The sequence below is a fragment of the Callithrix jacchus genome, chromosome 8, assembly GCF_049354715.1.
Source record: "Callithrix jacchus isolate 240 chromosome 8, calJac240_pri, whole genome shotgun sequence".
Taxonomy (NCBI): domain Eukaryota; kingdom Metazoa; phylum Chordata; class Mammalia; order Primates; family Cebidae; genus Callithrix; species Callithrix jacchus.
This window is the reverse complement of record NC_133509.1, coordinates 125,168,694-125,187,118: the sequence shown is the minus strand read 5'-3', so window position 1 is coordinate 125,187,118 and position 18,425 is coordinate 125,168,694. Positions and strand designations below refer to the sequence as shown.

Genomic DNA, 18,425 nt, shown 5'->3' with positions numbered 1-18,425 from the left:
ATATTATATGAAGCAGACATATTATCTATATTTGGGGAAGAAACTAACCACATTATCTTTTTCCCCACAAATGTTTTTCTTCCTGTGTCCACAAATCAGAAAACGACACTACCATTCACCCAAACCAAAACTTAGACACATACCTTGACTCCCCACTTCCACCCATTCAGTTCATTCATGCTTCCAAACAACTCTGAAAGTCCTTAGTTTCTCTGTAATCTCACTACCACTACCTAACTTTTGCCATCATTGTCCCCTGGATTACTACAGCAGCCTCCTAAAGTAGCGTCCCCACCATTAGCCCTACCTTTGCTCTCTGAACCACTTTCCACAATGTTGCAAGAATTTTAAAATGTCTTTATTTAGAAATATTATGGCTGGGCCTGGTGGCTCACACCTGTAACCCCAGCACTTTGGGAGGCTGAGGGGGGCAGATCATGAGGTCAGGTGATTGAGACCATCCTGGCTAACATGATGAAACCCCATCTCTACTAAAAATATAAAAAATTAGCTGGGTGTTGTGGCATGTGCCTGTAGTCCCAGCTACTCGGGAGGCTGAGGCAGGAGAATTACTTGAACCCAGGAGGTGGAGGTTGCAGTGAGCCAAGATCATGTCACTGCACTCCAGCCCGGGCGACAGAGCGAGACTCCATCTCCCCCGCCAAAAAAATTATGTGCCATTCCCTGGTTTAAATGCCTTACAAATACCAACTTAGTGATTCTCATAACAACCCTATGAAGTTAGTACTGTTCAACTGTATGTGCAGAGGGAGCCCAGTACGTAACTCCTGAAGGTCGTGTGATTAGTAAGTCACAGAGTCAGGATTTGAACTCAGCAATTAAGCTTCAAAGTGTGTGCTCTTAGTTTTTTGGAGACAGAGTCTCACTGTTGCCCAGGCTAGAGTGCAGTGGCATCTTCGCTCACTACAACCCCTGCTTCCAGGGCTCAAACGATTCCCTCCCTCGGCCTCCTGAGTAGCTGGGATTACAGGTGTACACCACCATGCCTGGCTAATTTTTGTATTTCTGGTAGAGGTAGGATTTCACCATGTTGGACAGACTGGTCTCGAACTCCTGACCTGAAATGATCCGTCCACCTCGGCCTCCCAAAGTGCTAGGATTATGGGTGTGAGCCACCGCGCCCAGCCTAAAACATGTGCTCTTAAACAGTATTCTTTGCTACTGATTTTTCAAATGGTGTATCTGATTTTGCCACTGTCATTCAAAACGTGACTATCTGCCCATTGCTCTTAGGGTAATGCCAACCTCTCAAACATGTTTTTTAAGGCCCTACCTCTCCTGCTTCATTTTGCCCCGATTTCCCCTCAGTCCCAATGGCCAAGCTGCAATCACTTATGCTATTTCTCAGTGTCTGTTTCCTGACACTTTCTAGGAGCCTATTTCCTTCACTCCTCCTCCTTTAGATCTTAGCTGAGATATTTTCTCAGGCAGTTTTCTCTGATCCAGATCTTGTTTGAATTAGGGGACATGCTGTCATTCTTCCCGGTATATTTTCTCTCTCTCTGAATTTGTCACATTGTGTGTAAGTGACGGTTCGTAGGACAGCACCATGAGGGTACTGTTGGATTTGTCTTATTCATCTTGCATTCCTAGCACCTAGAGCAGTACCTGGCTGTTAGTTAAAAATTACCCAATTAAAAAAAAGAGACTCAGAAATTATTTCGTTCAGAGTTGCACAACTAAGAAACAACCAGTTTGAACACAAGTCCTTCTACCTACAGAGCTTGTGTTCCAAACCGTGCTATGATATTAGAACACTGGGGTTTGGTCCTTTATGTATAATAAAGGACCTTTGGAATTACTGGGCTTCTTCAAATGGTAGGTTAACTGCCTTGGAACAGCTGGTTTTGCTCAGGTTCTCTGGAATAATCATCCTAAATGCAGTTTTCAGCCATGTTTGCTGGTGCCTTTTGTATAAATAAGTTTGTGCTCCCAGATCCTTTGTCAGAAAATGAGAGTTCCAATCAAAACTAAGAGCTTGGCTTATTCATTTTAAAGGAACAAATCTCTTCCATAATATATACATGACTTTATTTATACAGTTGGCCCTAGAAATGTTTTGAATTGCCATCTCTGGAGGAGCACTTACCTCCGAGTTCACCTAAAAAAACTAGTAATCAGTGCTATTTTGTTATAATAAAAGGGAAATGGATGTAGAACTTGGGTATTCTGTCCAATTATAATTTAAAATCTATTTTAAAGTTTAAATCTTTTCATGGCAATTTTTTTCCTCCCTCTATATGTAATATAATTGAATTAAAGCATTTTAACTAGTGATGGAGAAATAGTGTTACATAATAAATGTTCATAAAAAGTATTTCAGCTTAAATTACTCAGCGATGATTCATTATATTATTTTCTGTTAAATTACCCTGAAAATTTATACATGCTACATTTCTACCAGATACCTGCCTATTTTTGTTAGTCACTAGTTCTAAAGTGGTTTTTCTGCTTGATGTTTCCACGTTTCTTGGTGTGTATGCATAATAAAATGTATGGCAGAGTTTTAATTTCCAGGCACAAGCCAACTTGTAATTTACTAACGTGAGAGGACAAAAGATTTGTCAGCCAGTGGGATTCTCTTTCTTAAATCATAGGCATTTGGTGTGCTGCTGGTCTTCTCTATATATGTTACATCTTGCTTAGTATTGGCGTAATTACCTGTGTACATGTTTTATATCCATCAAGTATGTAAATTATGTGAGGATGTAATTATTGAAAAGGACTTGCAATCTGATTAATAAAGCATCTTTTCATCTCAGATAACTTTCTCCAGAATTATGTTGAATTAACTTACAATTCAGGTGTATTTGTTTTTTTGTTTTTTTGTGATGGAGTCTTGCTCTGTCGCCCAGGCTGAAATGCAGTGGTGCGATCTCACCTCACTGCAACCTCTGCCTCCCAGGTTTAGGCGGTTATCCTGCTTAAGTCTCCCAAGTAGGTGGGACTACAGGTGTCCCCCCACCATGCTTGACTAATTTTTGTATTTTGAGTAGAGAAGGGGTTTCACCATGTTGGCCAAGCTGGTCGACCTTGTCATCCTCCTGCCTTGGCCTCCCAAAGTGCTTGGATTACAGGGGTGAGCCACCGTGCCTGGCTCCAAGTGCATTATTTGACAGTGAAGGTTATGATTGTAAGCACCATGTGAGCAGAACCTTTCTTGTTCCCCACTGTACCCCCAATACCTAGACCTGTGCCTGGGCGTATAGTTGGTATTCAGTAACTTATGTAATATTTGAATATACATTTATAATGAAGAAAGGAAGAATTATGCTAGTTGTGCTTTATGCCCAGATAATGGATTTTTTTTTTTTGAAGATTTCAAATTTCTTCAGTTTGTTCATTTGATTAGGTGTTGGGGTTATAAACATGCAAGGATGTGGTCCATATCCTCATTCATTTTATTTATTCAACAGGCATTTATCGAGTCCAGTTGCTTTGTACCAAGGCACTGTGCTAGGAGTTGGAAATATAGTAGGGAATAGTCATGGCCCCGGCCCTCATGGGGCCTATAGTTTGGGAAGTGACAGGTGGGAGGAGGGGAGGAGCTGGAAACTTGGATGTAAGAGTTGTAAGCTGGTTGGTTATTTGTTTGGCAGAATATTTTTGTTTGTTTCTTTTTTTCTTTTGCCACTTCTGTGGTATCTCAGTAGTCATTACTAATCTGGTCTCTATAAGGATTTGAGTTTTGATGCTTGGCTTAGAGTATAGTGGGAAGATAATAAGATTACAATGTGAAGATTGCCATAAAAGCGCCATGTACCAGTTGCAGGGAGACTTTAGGAGAACTAGCCTCCCTAGTTGAGGAAGTGAAGAGAAGCTCCATGGTGTGGAGTGGAGGGAGCTGAATGAAGAATCACAGATTCAGGTCCAGATGTGTGCCCTTAGCCACAGCTGGGCCTCCAGCTGTTGGTCTATAAGTGAGGGGGAGGTGTCCAGGCTGTGCTCTGAAGAGCCATCTCAGACCCAGCTCCTCTCTCTGAACTCCCAACTAGAGGTTATCCCTGCCTTTTCTATTCTTAATTTTGAACTTCTCTGGAAGATTCTATTTGAAAAGTGAATTCCTTGCCTAAGAAAAGTTTGAAAGTCTATGGACTAGAGGACTTCCAAGATCTTTCCAGGCCTAGCACACAGTGATTATTCTTTCTAATATTCCATGCATGTCCACTCTTAATATACTATCAAAAAATAGAACAAAACACAACTTCTTGTCAGGTGAAAATAACTTTTGCTCTGCAGAAGGTCATTCAACTGGCATGATGGTCACAGAGTGTCCCTGATGATTCAGGTTCAAAACCCAAGACTTTTCTTTTCTTCTTTTCTTCCTTCCTTCCTTTCTTTCATTTTTTAAAATAGAGATGGGGTCTTGCTTATGTTTCCCAGGCTGGTCTTGAACTCCTAGGCTCAAGTGATCTTCACCTCTCGGCTTCTCAAAGTGCTAATATAATAGATGTGCTGGCTGAGTTTTATTTCTTTCTGAATTTTTCCCCCCACAGTAGTGCCATACGGCAAAGCCTCAATTGCATCCTCAAAAGCCTGGCACAGTGGTGGCTTGCCTGTAGTCCCAGCTGCTTGGGAGGCTGAAGCAGGAGGATTGTTTGAGTGTAGGAGTTTGAGGTCAACTTGGGCAACACAGCAAGACCCCATCTCTCAAATTTAAAAAGCCTTTCTTTTGTCTTCTGAAGGACTTTGAAGAGTCACACACTGTACGTTGTGATGTCTGTATTTCTTTACACTTTCTTCCAGCTGTCATCACTATCTAGAATATTTACGTAGAAATATACTGGAATTGTTTGAGAGCATCTTTTCCTGAATACTATTAGTTCCGTCTTTTCCCACTTTTTTGGATCATGATAGAATCTGATTATTGAGGAAATAATTTTGATCTCAGTGAGCAATAGGAACTAGTTTCACATGTCTTTTGCCAAGAAGTAGCCCCAAGTGAAGGGAGCCAACCTCAGAAGGAAAAAGACAGTAGAAGGCTGCATAAGCATTTGTTTAGCATTTCCTAGGTATGACCTTACTAATTACTTAACCCCTTTGAGTCTTAGTTTCCTCTTCTATAAAATGGTGATCATAATACCTCCCATAGCGCCCTGTTGTGAGGATTAACAGATGAAAAGGATGTAAGTGCTTAGTCTGGTGTTTGGCCTGCAATAGGCACTTAAGTTAGAATCTCTCACTTCTTTCTCTTTTTTCTTTTTTTAGTATTGTTTTCTTTCTTTGGGATTTTCCTTCCTTCGTCTTTCTCACAAGTATTTGTTGCATACCTACTATAAGCCAGTGATTAAAACAGTACCTGTTGTCAGAGAGCATACATTCTGGTGTCTTCTCTTTACTAAGATGCAGTTATTGATATGGTTTGACTCCGTGTGCCCCCCAATCTTGAATTGCAATCCCTTTAATCCCCGTGCATCAAGGGAGGAACCTGGTGGGAGGTGGTTGGATCCTGGGGGCCATTTTCCCCATGCTGTTCTCATGATAGTGAGAGAGTCCTCATGAGATCTGATGCTTTTATAAGGGGCTCTTCCCCCTTGGCTCTTCACTCTTTTCTCTGCTGCCACCACGTCAAGGAGGTCCTGGCTTCTCCTTCGCCTTCCACCATGATTCTAAGTTTCCTGAGGCCTCCCCAGCTATGTGGAACTGCGAGTCAATTAAACCTCTTTCCTTTATAAATTACCCAGTCTTGAGTATTTCTTTGTAGCAGTGTGAGAATGGATTAATACAATTAGGAATTGTCTGAATCAAATTTGAGGTCATAAAAGCCTAATGCTCTGGAAGCATTCATACTCATTAGACACTGTGGATGGATGGAATGCATCATGCCTTGTTGCCTTTTAGGCTGTACTTGTTACGTGGCTTTTGCTTAAGCCGCAGCTTGGTATCACAGAAAGGTTTCTGTCTTGAATATTTTAGAGTGTATTAAAGCCATGCCTTGTGAAATAAAAATTTCATGGATTCTGTTCAGCTTCTGTGGACTTTGGACTGACTGTTCAAAATGTCCGGCTGACGTTGGCTGTGAATTAGGATGTCCGCTGATGAGATGGATAAATCTCCTGCTTTAGAATCATATTGAGTTAATTTCATTGATCTTTTCTCCTTTTGCCTGTGCAGAGTTAGACTGGCTGAGCAACCCAAGCTTTTGTGTTGGATCCGTAACGTCCCTGAGCCAACAACCTGAAGCAGCCACAGCCCATGTTTCTGAAGGGTCACCGCTGTCGAGGTAGTTTTTGTTTGACAAATGTGTTTTCGTTTTTGTCAGCTTACTGTCTATAGCTTAGCTGAAATGATGCTCCTTAGAAAACTCTAATAGAAGAGCTATGTCAGACTCTTACTTAAAGTAATGAGGTGATCTTTGACTGTTTTTCCTTACCTCTTGTACTATTTTTTTTCTTTGCTTTGCAGTGGCAAGTACATGACACAGATAGTGCCTGTAATTAGGCCAAGAGGGAAATGGCATCATTGTGATTCTCAAGTAACTTTACTAACCTCATTAGTAACCTTTAGAATATCATAATTCGGATATTTCTTTAGTTGCATTTTCAACCCTTTTGGAAAAATAGAGGGAGCTTGTATAAGATAAGATTAAAAATGGCCTGAAAACATCAGGGAAAGCAAGATGGCACATCTCTCTCCTCAGCTGTGAAAGAATTTTGTTTTAGATCACTGAACTGAGAAATAAGCTCTCTCACAAATGTAGACCAGGTGGTTTCACTAATAAGGTGAATAGGCTGTGAAACCCCGTACTCTAAATGTGTAAGAAGCCTTTGGAGATTGAGAGTAGTTGATGCATGGGAGGGAGTTGGTAGATATTTGATATTTCAGTAATGAGGAAGAAGAGCTCGTCGTCACCTCTAAAAAGAAGGACCACAATTAAATGTGCTTTTTTTCCCCCAATAACTACATGTTGGCTTAATATGTGGCACTGAAAATAAACATTTTACAATGATTGTTTTAAATTTAATCAGTTTATTTTTTAAAAATAAAGATGAGGTCTTGCTATGTTGCCCAGGCTTGTCTCAATCTCCCAAGCACCTTCAGCAGTCCTCCTGCCTTGGCCTCCCAAAGTAGTAGGATTATAGGTGTGAGTCACTACACCCAGCCAACCTTTCATAATGTCTTAAAAATAATATTTGATAAGTAGTAGGTTATTTTCATTTAAAGATGTATAAATGTGATAGTATAGGTTTAGAAACTATTAAAATTAGATTTTCTTCACCTGTTTTTATTTGAGGTCCAGTTCCGAAGTCTTGAAGGTGAGGTGTAATGCAGGAAGTTACTGTCTAATATGTGGGCAAATAGTAAATCCGTGTGAACATTTATAGAGTTCCCTCTTAAGTATTGGTTGACTTATTTACGGATCATTATTTTTCCTATGTCTTTTTAGAAAGTAATTCTAAAGTTGGTTTTCCCAAACAGGAGTCCTCTGAAATCAGAGCCTTCAGATGAAAGTGACACTAACAAAAAGCTCAAACAAACAAGCAGAAAAAAGAAGAAAGAGAAAAAGAAAAGAAGGAAGCATCAGCATCATAAGAAAACAAAGAGGAAACATGGACAGTCGAGTAGCAGTAGGTCGGAGACAGACACTGATTCTGAAAAGGACAGACCTTCCAGAGCCATCGGAGGCCGTAAAAAGGAATCTGAGAAACCGAAGTAGGTTGCTGTTCTCGAGTCCCTATGATATTTTAAGTCTTGAGTTTTTCTCCCTTAATTGTTGCCGCAAATTAGATATTTGAATAACCGTTTAGTCAGAAGAGAGCTCTACCATTATATCAGCTTAAAAAAGAAAAGGAACAAGTCAGGGGCATGATTTTATTTGAGAAATGTTATTAGACACAGTAATGATTGTGTGAGTCTGGTTCAGACAAAAAGTCTGGGATTTTCAAAAGATGGCAGATGTGCCACAGTGGGCCTGTGAGTCAGTGCACCGCATAGATAAGGGTTCCCTGTCCGAGGGCGGTGGGTCTCCACACTCAGGGTAAGAGGAACAAAGTCTTCTTTCTCTGCCTTGATATGTCTTTCACTCGGTCACTCCTACCAGCTTCTGTGTGTGTACGTGATCACACACACTTTAAGATAACATAGCACTTAATTAATTGTCACGTTTTTCCTTTTCCTTTTCATATTTATTCAGGACCACTGTGTTGAAGGTGGTATAAAACAGCTCATGACTACAGTATGTCCATTCCTTGGGGACTTTATTTCTCCCATATTTTACTCTGCTTTCTTTTTTTTTTTTTTTAGACTGAGTTTCACTCCTGTTGCCCAGGGTGGAGTGCAGTGGCGCGATCTTGGGTCACTGCAACCTCTACCTCCCGCATTCAAGCAATTCTCCTGCCTCAGCCTCCCAAGTAGCTGGGATTACAGGCATCTGCCACCAAACTGGCTAAATTTTTGTATTTTTAGTAGAGATGGGGTTTCACCATGTTGGCCGGGCTGGTCTTGAACTCCTGACCTCAGTTGATCCACCCACCCCAGCCTCCCAAAGTGCTGGGATTACGAGCATGAGACACTGCTCCTGACCTACTCTGCTTTCTACCTTGAGCATATTTTTCAATGCATTCTGCAGAACGGCCATGGCATAGGTGCTCAATACAGGTTTTTCTCTGTTCCTAGTTGAACGTCCTCCTAAGTAGAGGGGTATTTGCCTGTAGGTGGGACAGGTGGTATATGGTGAAACTACCTGAATTGTTGATTATTTAACTTTTTCCTTTTTTTGCTTGGATGGTCTAGAAGAGAGAAAACTTAGGTACTTGTCTAGAACATCTTTAAAAAAGAAATAGTGCTGTTGATATTTTTGCAACTCTTCAGGAATTTTTTTTCCCTTTTTTTTTTTTGGAGACAGAGTCTCGCTATGTCACCCAGGCTGGAGTGCAGTGGTCATCTCACCTTGCCGCAACCTCTGCCTCTCAGGTTCAGGCGATTCTCATGCCTCAGGCTTAGACTATAGGTACACACTGTAGCTGGGACTACAGTGCATGCACTACAACACCCGGCTAATTTTTGTATTTTTAGTAGAGATGGGGTTTCGCCATGTTGGCCAAGGCTGGTTTTGAACTCCTGGCCTCAAGCAATCCACTTGTCTCAGTTTCCCAAAGTCCTGGGATTCCAGGCATGAGACACTGCGCCTGGCCTTCAGGAGTTAATTACTTCCATTGTGTGCTTAGAAGTCCCATTGATGTCAGTGAGAGCTCTGTAACGGAACAAGTCTGGAACCTGGCCGTTAATGCTACTTCTGAGAGCCAGTCACTGCAGGCTACGGGATCCCTCTGTCATCAGATTGTGTTGGAGAGCACTGCAGGCCGGTGTGGCTCAGAGGAGCTAGATTAATGTAGCCCTCTCTGTATCTCATATGCTCTACCTGTAACCCAAGCTTGCTCTTTTTTTTTTTGAGACGGAGTTTTGCTCTTGTTATCCAGGCTGGAGTGCAATGGCGCGATCTTGGCTCACCGCAACCTCCGCCTCCTGGGCTCAGGCAGTTCTCCTGCCTCAGCCTCCAGAGTAGCTGGGATTACAGGCACGCGCCACCATGCCCAGCTAATTTTTTGTATTTTTGGTAGAGACGGGGTTTCACCATGTTGACCAGGATGGTCTCGATCTCCTGACCTCGTGATCCACCCGCCTTGGCCTCCCAAAGTGCTGGGATTACAGGCGTGAGCCACCGCACCCGGCCCAAGCCAGTTAGCTCAATTGGTGGGCTCTTGGTGCTCAACTGCCCAAGGCCGTGCGCTCGATTCCCGGCTGCAAGCTTGCTCTTTAGAGGAAAAAATTAAGCAGTTGAGCCAAAAGGTTCTGAATTTGACTGAATTTTTGAATGCAGGAATCAGGCCTGTCTTGCTTACCACTATACTCCCCCAGTACTTGGTGCACAGGGCCTGACACAGAGTAAGTACTTCATGCGTTTTTGTTCAATGAATGAATGAATGAATATGTTTTTGGTATCCTTACTTTTTACTGTGTCTTTAAAGCAAGCTACTTTAATTGTTATGTCTTCCCAAAATTCGCCTTTTAGCTACTTGTCCTTTTTTATAGCTGAGGAAAATGAGTTTTAAAGGATTTCCCGAAACCACATAGGAACTATCTTTAGAACTTGAAGGATAGTTAATTTCAGTCTATGCTGAATCATGTCAGGGGATCTTCACAGCTCAGAGTTTTATGATCCAGATAAAACTGGATAGTTTTATGATTTTTAAGTTTGTTGATATTTTATAGAATATCCTTATTAAGATTGTTCTTGTCCTTTTTTACTTTCTTGTTATTAACTTACGTATTCTCTTCCAGAGAATGTGACTTGGAAGAACTATTTCCACATAGACAAGGACTACAGTATTACTGAGTTGTGAGACTCTTTCCATGATGTCAGGAAAGTGGGTTTATGAGGGTAGCAGACCCCATGAGACTGTTTCAGGGTGATGACGAATGGCTTCCCCAGAGGCCACAGCTACTAACTTACCTTGGGTTTCTGGGATGAGCTTTCCCTCCCCCTCAGGTGGAGGCAGCTCCTTTCTCGCACAGAGCCCAGACTACCACATCCTGCTTCCTTAGCCCAGTAGGAGAGGAAAATGCCTGATTACTCCTCCGGAGTGGTGGAGTGGTCTGCAGCTGGCCTATGCTTTTTTTCTCCCAGTTGGCTTTCCATTTCTTTCTCAAATGGATCAATCAGTTTGTAGTAAGCTCTCCATCTTTTCATTGGCCCTTATGGTTTTTGTAGACAGAAAGCCCTCTGCAGTTGTTCTGAAGGGGATGTGTTAAAATCTCCATACATTAACCTGAGGGTCATCATTCAACAACTATGTATTGAGTAGCTATTTAGTGTTTCTGAAATGTCATTCCCTTGTATTCCCTGCCAAGAATAATTAAGAAGCCTCCAGAATTTTTATTTTTACCTGGGCAGAGCTGAAAAGCAGAGATGGAACAACAGTTAATGGCTGTTTTGACCACTTTGGCAGCTTCTTGTGTCAGCAGCATTATCAACTGATTTTCTCTAGAAGATGTTAGATGTGGGAAGAGCTCTCAACGCCTTGGGAGGGGTTCCTTTTGTACCTGAGCTGAAAGACTGCCAGCTCACACATTGGTTCAGAGAGATAGCTTAGGATCTTGTCTTCATGGGAGCCTCGTGATTCTGCCCTTTACATATGAGGTCCACACGTATAAGCAAAACGGTGAATAGAGTCCAGACTATAAAAATGAGGCTGAGACCAAGCCTAAGTAATAGTGGAGGCTGAGCAGTTCAGAACCGTGGCTTTTTAAAGAAATTTTGAGTTGGAATAAAGAAGTCACGTTCAAGTAAGTTAGGTGAAGTTAGGGCAGTGCACATTAATGTCAGTGGTTGTCACCTTTGGAGGTGTGGTAGTTGCCTCTGCCTAGCCCTCCAAGGTGCCTCAGAGCAGGAATACTTTTTAGGAAAAGACCTTGTTTATAAATATAAAGGAAATTCAAGATACAGTAATCTAAATGAAATATTTAAAAGAACTGTACACCTGTATTATTCGGGTTACATTTTGAGACAAGAAGACTTCTTTTGTTGGTAGAGTGTCATTTAGTGGTGACAGGTTTTGCTTTATTTTTATTTACTTATTTTTTTGAGACAGAGTCTCGCCCTGTTGCCCGGGCTGGAGTGCAGTGGCGTGATCTCGGCTCACTGCAATCTCTGCCTTCTGGGTTCAAGTGATTCTCCTGCCTCAGCCTCCCACATAGCTGGGATTACAGGTGCATGCCACTGTGCCTGGCTAATTTTTGTATTTTTAGTAGAGATGGGTTTTACCATGTTGGTCAGGCTCCTTTTGAACTCCTGGCCTCGTGATCTGCCTGCCTCGGCCTCCCAAATCGCTGGGAGTATAGGTGCGAGCCATCACGCCCAGCCTTCCCTTATTTTTTAAAACTCTTTGCCCAGAGCGAGAGTCCTCTTCCATCTCTATGGCACGTGTACATTTTATGTATTTCGATGTGTTTGATGCCTTGTGGAGTTTGGAGTGTTTAATATTGCTGAAAATGCCAACTGTGTCAGTGGAAGATTTTTAAAGTCCCTTCTTCCTTTGTCCCACAGTCAAGGAAATAATGCGGCAGCTGATACTGGACATCGCTTTGTTTGGCTTGAGGACATTCAGGCTGTGACAGGAGAAACCTTCAGAACAGATAAGAAACCAGATCCTGCGAACTGGGAATACAAGTCTCTCTACCGAGGGGATATAGCAAGGTAGCCACCTTGTTTACCTGGGTTTTCGAAGTTGGAAAGTAACTTTTTTCTCCTCGGAGCTCTCTTAGCACTGTCTGCCTGCCTGTTTCTCTCTCTCATCAATTCTGTTGGTTTTTATTACATTGTTCAGGCACACGTCTCATCTCATATTCTAAAAAGAAAGCTTAACACTTGAAGTTAAGTCAGATTAAGCTTACTTGTCCCTGGTGCTTGCCATAGTGCCTGGCACCAAAGGTGTTCAATAAATATTTGCTAATAAGTGAATCCAAAAGTACCTTGTAATAATTAATTGTGGCAGAATATCTGGTAACCATTCAGGCTAACCTATTTGCTGTCTTTAAAAGTTGCAAAGCTTTTTATTTATCTACCCCCCACATCTGTCATTTTAAAAATGGCATTTAATGGTAAGGACTTTTTCAAAATGTTTCTAGCATACACCATCAGATAATCATAAAAATAGGTGATATTTGCTTTAGTAATGAGTTTGAACTTATCCACTCTAATCTGGCAATCAAAAATATTCGAGTACTTACTAAACCCTCTAGGCCAAGCTTGTCCAACCCATGGCCCTTGGGCTGCATGTGATCTAGGATGGCTTTGAATGAGGCCCAACCCAAATTTGTAAACTTTCTTAAAACATTATGACATTTTTTTGTGATTTTTCTTTCTTTCTTTCTTTCTTTTTTTTTTTTTTTTAACTCATCGGCTATCAATAGTGTTAGTATATTTTATGTGTGGCCCAAGACAGTTCTTCCTCCAGTGGGGCCCAGGGAAACTAAAATATTGGATACTGTATTAGTTCATTTTCATACTGTTATGAATAAATACCTGAGACTGGATAATTTATAAAGCAATATAGTCCCATTTACTAGCAGTATAGTCCCAGGCAAGTCACCTGACCTGTCTGAGCCTCCATTTCTTCATTCGTAAATTGGAAATTGTAACTTCTGCCATGGCTTGCACTCACATATCAGATTATTTGACACGGAATTGGAAATTGGTATGCAAATATAAAGGGTTAGTATTTATTAAAAGATGAAAAGAGGAGGATGTACTAAGAAAGAGTGGCTCCTGAGCTTTTGCTAATGAATGGCACAGACCTCAGGAAGAGAGTCATTGGAGACAGCCTGTTGAATCTAAACCTCAGGGGTACTACTGCTAGAGGGCTTAGCCCATTGTGATTTCCTAGCAATTCGGTAAAGTTTACACAAGATACATCTTGCCTGGATTAGTAGCTATATAACTTTTAGTGTCCAGGTCTGGGAAGTTATTGATCTCATGGCACTCTGAGCTGGTAAGAGGACAGTGGGAATACTGTCACTGAGCAAGAGGTTCAATGCCCCAAGTCAGTACGATGGCACCAGCTTTCAGGAAAAGAAGCAACTTTATGGCAAGGTTGACAGGAGGTAGCATTTGAATCTGTCACCGCCAGATGAGGTCTGTATTTTATAGGAAGAGAGTAACTGTGAGGGAGCTAGGAAAATGCATCGAGGCGTGGTTTCATTGGTTATGCAGACAGACAGTGTAGGGTTCTTGGCACTTAAGTTCATATTGCAGCAGCTCCCCTCACTTCTTAATTTGGTCCATGCTCCTTGGTTCAGGTATCTTGGTTCCCAATGCAGTTGACATTTTTGTTCCTTGGCTTTGGGGTCACCAGTTGTGCACACTTGATTAATCTGCATGTGCTTGTGACTTGCAAGCTGTGGGTCCAGTGCAACTGAAAAAAACCTCATCATTCTGTTGTTGACAAAGTGGAACTAGTTGGTTCTGCAGTTCCCAATTTTATGTCAGGTACTGAATTTTCACACTTTAGGAGGAACGCTGACAGACCGAGAGCATTGAAATGAAGGTGAGCAGTTAGGATTTGACTGGCACTGTCATGTGAGGACTAGATGGGCATTTGGCCTAGGCAGGGATATGATCATTGTCTTTTTTTCTTTTTTCCCCCCTCCTAACCCCGATCATTGTCTTTTAAGCTTTGTTAGACCGTCCCTTGGAGGCTGGATTGACAATATTTTGTGTGACTTGTGAAGTCAGAACCAGTACTAATGAGTGGAAGTTCCAGGAAGTCAGATTTGGCTCAGTGTAGAGTAGCACTTCTGCTCGCGTGAGCATCCTGCAGTGACACTGAGTATCGAGTATATGGTAAGTAAGCAGGGGTTAGGTTCTAAAGTTAGTGTATAACTTGAAAATTGGAGTCAAACTATATTTGGAAAATTCCTTTAAGACTAATATACTGTCTGATAGTGAAATTTAGCTCAGTTTTTCTCCATTTTTGGAATAGATTGTTAGTTCTTTGGCTATACACCAGATAAAATACTTGGCCTATGTTTAGGAGCCAACTTTGATAAAATAATAATAATTTAAACTTATCTAACCCTCATTGTATGGCAGACACTCTTCTAAGGACTTTACATATATAAACATTTTTGGCCAAGTGCAGTGACCCATACCTGTAGTCCCAGCACTTTGGGAGGCCAACACAGGAGGATGGCTTCAGGCCAGGAGTTCAAGACAAGGCTGAGCAACATAGTGAGTCTATATCCCTACAAAGAATTAAAAACTTAGCTGAGTATGGTGGCATGTCCCTATAGTCCCAGCTATTCAGGAGGCTAAGGTGGGAGGACTGCTTGAAGGAGTTTGAGGCTGTAGTGAGCTGTGATTGCATCATAGCACTCCAGCCTGGGCAACAGAGGGAGACCCTAAAAAAATTTTTTTTTAGTCGTCTGCAGTGGCTCACGCCTGTAATCCCAGCACTTTGGGAGGCTGAGGCGGGTGGATTGCTTGAGGTCAGGAGTTTGAGACCAGCCTGGCCAATATGGTGAAACCCCGTCTCTACTAAAAGTATAAAAATTAGCCAAGTGTGGTGGCACATACCTGTAATCCCAGCTACTCAAGAGTATGAGGCTTGAGAATCGCTTGAACCTGGGAGGCGGAGGTTGCAGTGAGTCAAGATTGAGATCGTGCCATTGCACTCCAGCCTGGGCAACAGAGCAAGACTCTGTCTCAAAAAAAAAATTAATAGCAACTGCATGATATAGGCATGTTATTTACATTTTACAGATGAGGAAACTGAGGCACAGATTATTTTTTATTTTATATATTTTTAATAACTTGATCACAATCACCCAACTAGTAAATAGTGGGGTAGGGATTTGGACTGAGCAGTCTGGCACTGTGAGGGCATTGAGAATGGACGGCAAGCAAGGAAAGGCAAGTCAGTGTTGCCAGCCCCACTCCTCCTGGGGCGCAGACCCACTGAGTAGATTCCGGGCAGAAAGGCGTGCTCCAGTAAAATGCACTTGGCCTTCCTCTGCCCCTCCCCACGCCGTGTGTTTTTAGTTTTCTTTTGTTTATGGCCAAGAGCCAGTAGCTGCATTCATTTAAATTAAATATACATATGGCATTCATGGAACCTTAAAACAAAGTTGGGGTTCCTACTTCTGGAATTATTCAAATGAAAGTTAGCTGATTTTGTTTTTTTGAGACAGAGCATTGCTGTTGCCCAGGCTGGAGTGCAGTGGTGCAGTCTTGACTCACGGCAACCTCTGCCTCCTAGGGTTGCAGCAATTCCCATGCCTCAGCCTCCCAAGTAGCTGGGACTACAGGCATGTACCACCACACCACACCCGGCTAATTTTTGTTTTTTTAGTAGAGACAGGGTTTCACCATGTTGGCTGGTCTCAAATTCTTGGCCTTAACTGATCCACCCACCTCAGCTTCCCAAGGAGCTGGGATCACAGATTTGAGACACCATGCCCAGCCATTAGTTGATTATTTGATAAGGATTTTATAGGAAAAGTGCCTTCATTTGGGAGAATATTGTGTTAGATTATAGCCTAGGTCCTAATTATTAAGATCTTAATGCTAAGTAAATTGGATACAACCTAAAGGTGTAACAGTAGGGAAGTGGTTAAATAAATTATTGGCACATCCATCCAATGGAACAGTTTGAAGTCAATAGCAATTATATTTTCTAAGATTAATGGTATGCGGAAATGCTTTTAAGTAGGGAGGATGACCTGAAACTGTGTGATATCAACTGTTTTTAAAAAGGATGTCCGGGTGCGGTGGCTCATGCCTGTAATCCCAGCACTTTGGGAGGCTGAGGTGGGTGGATCACTTGAGGTCGGGAGTTCGAGACCAGCCTGACCATCATGGAGAAACCCCGTCTCTACTAAAAATACAAAATTAGCTGGGTGTGGTGGCATGTCTGTAATCTTAGCTATACGGGAGGCTGAGGCAAGAAAATCGCTTGAACCCAGGAGGCGGAGGTTGCAGTGAGTCAGGATCACACCATTGCTCTCTAGCCTGAACGACAAGAGTAAAACTCCGCCTCAAAAAAAACAAAACAAAAACAAAAGGATATATGTGCACACAGTAAATACGTACTGAAACACATGTAGCATCTGAAAGTAGATAGTAATATAGGCCGGTAACATGTTTTTTTTCCTTCTCTTATCATTTTCATCTAATTTACAAAAATGCAGCTGTTAGTTTAAGGTCAGGAAACAGTGAACATTTTTCAGGAGATTTCATGAATATCTTAAATACTGTATGTTTTTTGTGAGACTAATGAGGAATCAATACTATTAACAGAAAATTAAGGAGAACAAAACTAGCTTTTTAACTTCAAGTTTGTTCCTTAGGGAATGACAGCCTTGTTTAGAACGACGTTAGTGCTATTTTATCTCATCACACCTTTGTTAAGGTTGTTTTTGACTCATAAATGGAATGGCAAGAGATTATCATGAGAAAAATCCAGAAAGAATTGGGAGGGAGACTAGACAAAGGGTTTGAGAGAGAATGTTTATGTCTGTGTGAGAAAATAGTCCCATACAGTGGAATGCGCCGTGTGTGGTTAGTGAGTGGGGCAGAGGCACTCAGAGGGGACCTGTTGGCGGTGGAGAAGCCATAGAGGTGATGGGAGAGAGCCAGGCCCTGAACCAGGGTGAAGTGGAGCAGAGCATCCTGGGAGCTGACAGAAGATGAAGGCAGTTCTCCCCTGCCTTTTGCTCCCCACAGCATTTCCAGTTTTATTAGGAAAAAATTTTTAATACACAGTAAAGATTGAAAGTATTTTACAGTGGATGCTCGTATTCCTGCCCCCACGTCTACCATTAACCTTGTACTGTACTTGCTTATCATATCTGTCCATCCATCAACCCATCTTATTTTTTTGATGCATTTCAAAGTACACTGAGATCAATAACTCCCCAACTACTGCAGTGTGTATATTATTAACTAGAGGTCAGTATTTATTTAGTTTTATTCTTTTGATCGAAAATTTACATGCAGTGTAATGCACAAAGCTTCATTCTCTTGAGTTTTGACAAACACATACACTCCTCTATAACCCAGACCTCTATTAAAATGTGAAATATTCCTGCGACCCCCAAAAGTTTCCTTGTGCTCTTTCTGGTGTCTGCACCCCATCCTCCCAGAGGCAATCACCGTTCTAATTTTCTTCCACCATCAATTAGTTTTTACCTGTTCTAAAAAGCACGTAAGTGGAATTACACAGTGTGTACTCTTTTGTATCTGGCTTCTTTCACTTGGCGTAATGTTTTTGAGATCCGTCCATCCGTAAGGCACTTACCAGTAGCTTGTTTTTACTGCTGGTAGTGTTCCATTGTATGGGTGTGTACCTCCATTTACTTTTCTGTCTTTTATTGGTGGACACGTGGACTCTTTCAACGTTTGGCTGCTAGGAATAAAGCTACCGAAAACATTTGTGCTCACGTCTTTGTGTAGACGTGTGCTTTCCTTTTTCTTGGGTAAATATGTAGGAATAGAATTGCTGGGTCATAGGTCAGGTCTGTGTTTAGTTTTTTAAGAAATGGCCAGATCTTTTCCCAAAGCGATTATACCAGTTTACATTCCCGCTGACAGCAGATGAGAGTCCTGATTACTCCCCAGGTTACTCATCAACATTTGGTGGTGTCAGCCTTTTAAGTATTAATTAAAAACGGTTCTAGTTGGTGTGTGGGGTACCTCATTGTGGTTTTCATTTGCCTGTCCTTGTTGACTAATGATGTTGAGTATTTTTTATGTGCTTATTGGCTATTCATGTCTTCTTTTGTGGAATTTCAGTTCAGATCTTTTGCCCATTTTTAAATTGCGTTGTTTGCTAACAGACATACAGAAAAATGTACACTTTTCCTTAGCTTTTGCCTGTGCAGATATTTAGTAGTCATGTGTTTGTTAA

At 41.7% G+C, this 18,425-nt stretch overlaps 1 protein-coding gene across 5 annotated transcripts in view; it reads left to right on the top strand.

Moving 5' to 3' along the window:
* NRDE2 (NRDE-2, necessary for RNA interference, domain containing) overlaps positions 1 to 18,425 on the top strand; it is a 48,598-nt gene that overhangs the window by 6,779 nt on the left and 23,394 nt on the right. For 3 of the 5 annotated variants that reach the window (XR_013521466.1, XM_002754192.7, XM_035261257.3), the window contains exons 2-4: positions 6,136 to 6,244; positions 7,441 to 7,674; positions 12,068 to 12,217. Coding sequence is in view for 2 of the 5 variants with exons in the window: in XM_002754192.7 (XP_002754238.3) it covers positions 6,136 to 6,244; positions 7,441 to 7,674; positions 12,068 to 12,217 (493 nt within the window). In the remaining 3 variants the exon portion in view is untranslated. The remainder of the gene's footprint in view (positions 1 to 6,135; positions 6,245 to 7,440; positions 7,675 to 12,067; positions 12,218 to 18,425) is intronic. The other 2 variants (XM_078335608.1, XM_054240275.2) reach the window with 1 other exon arrangement.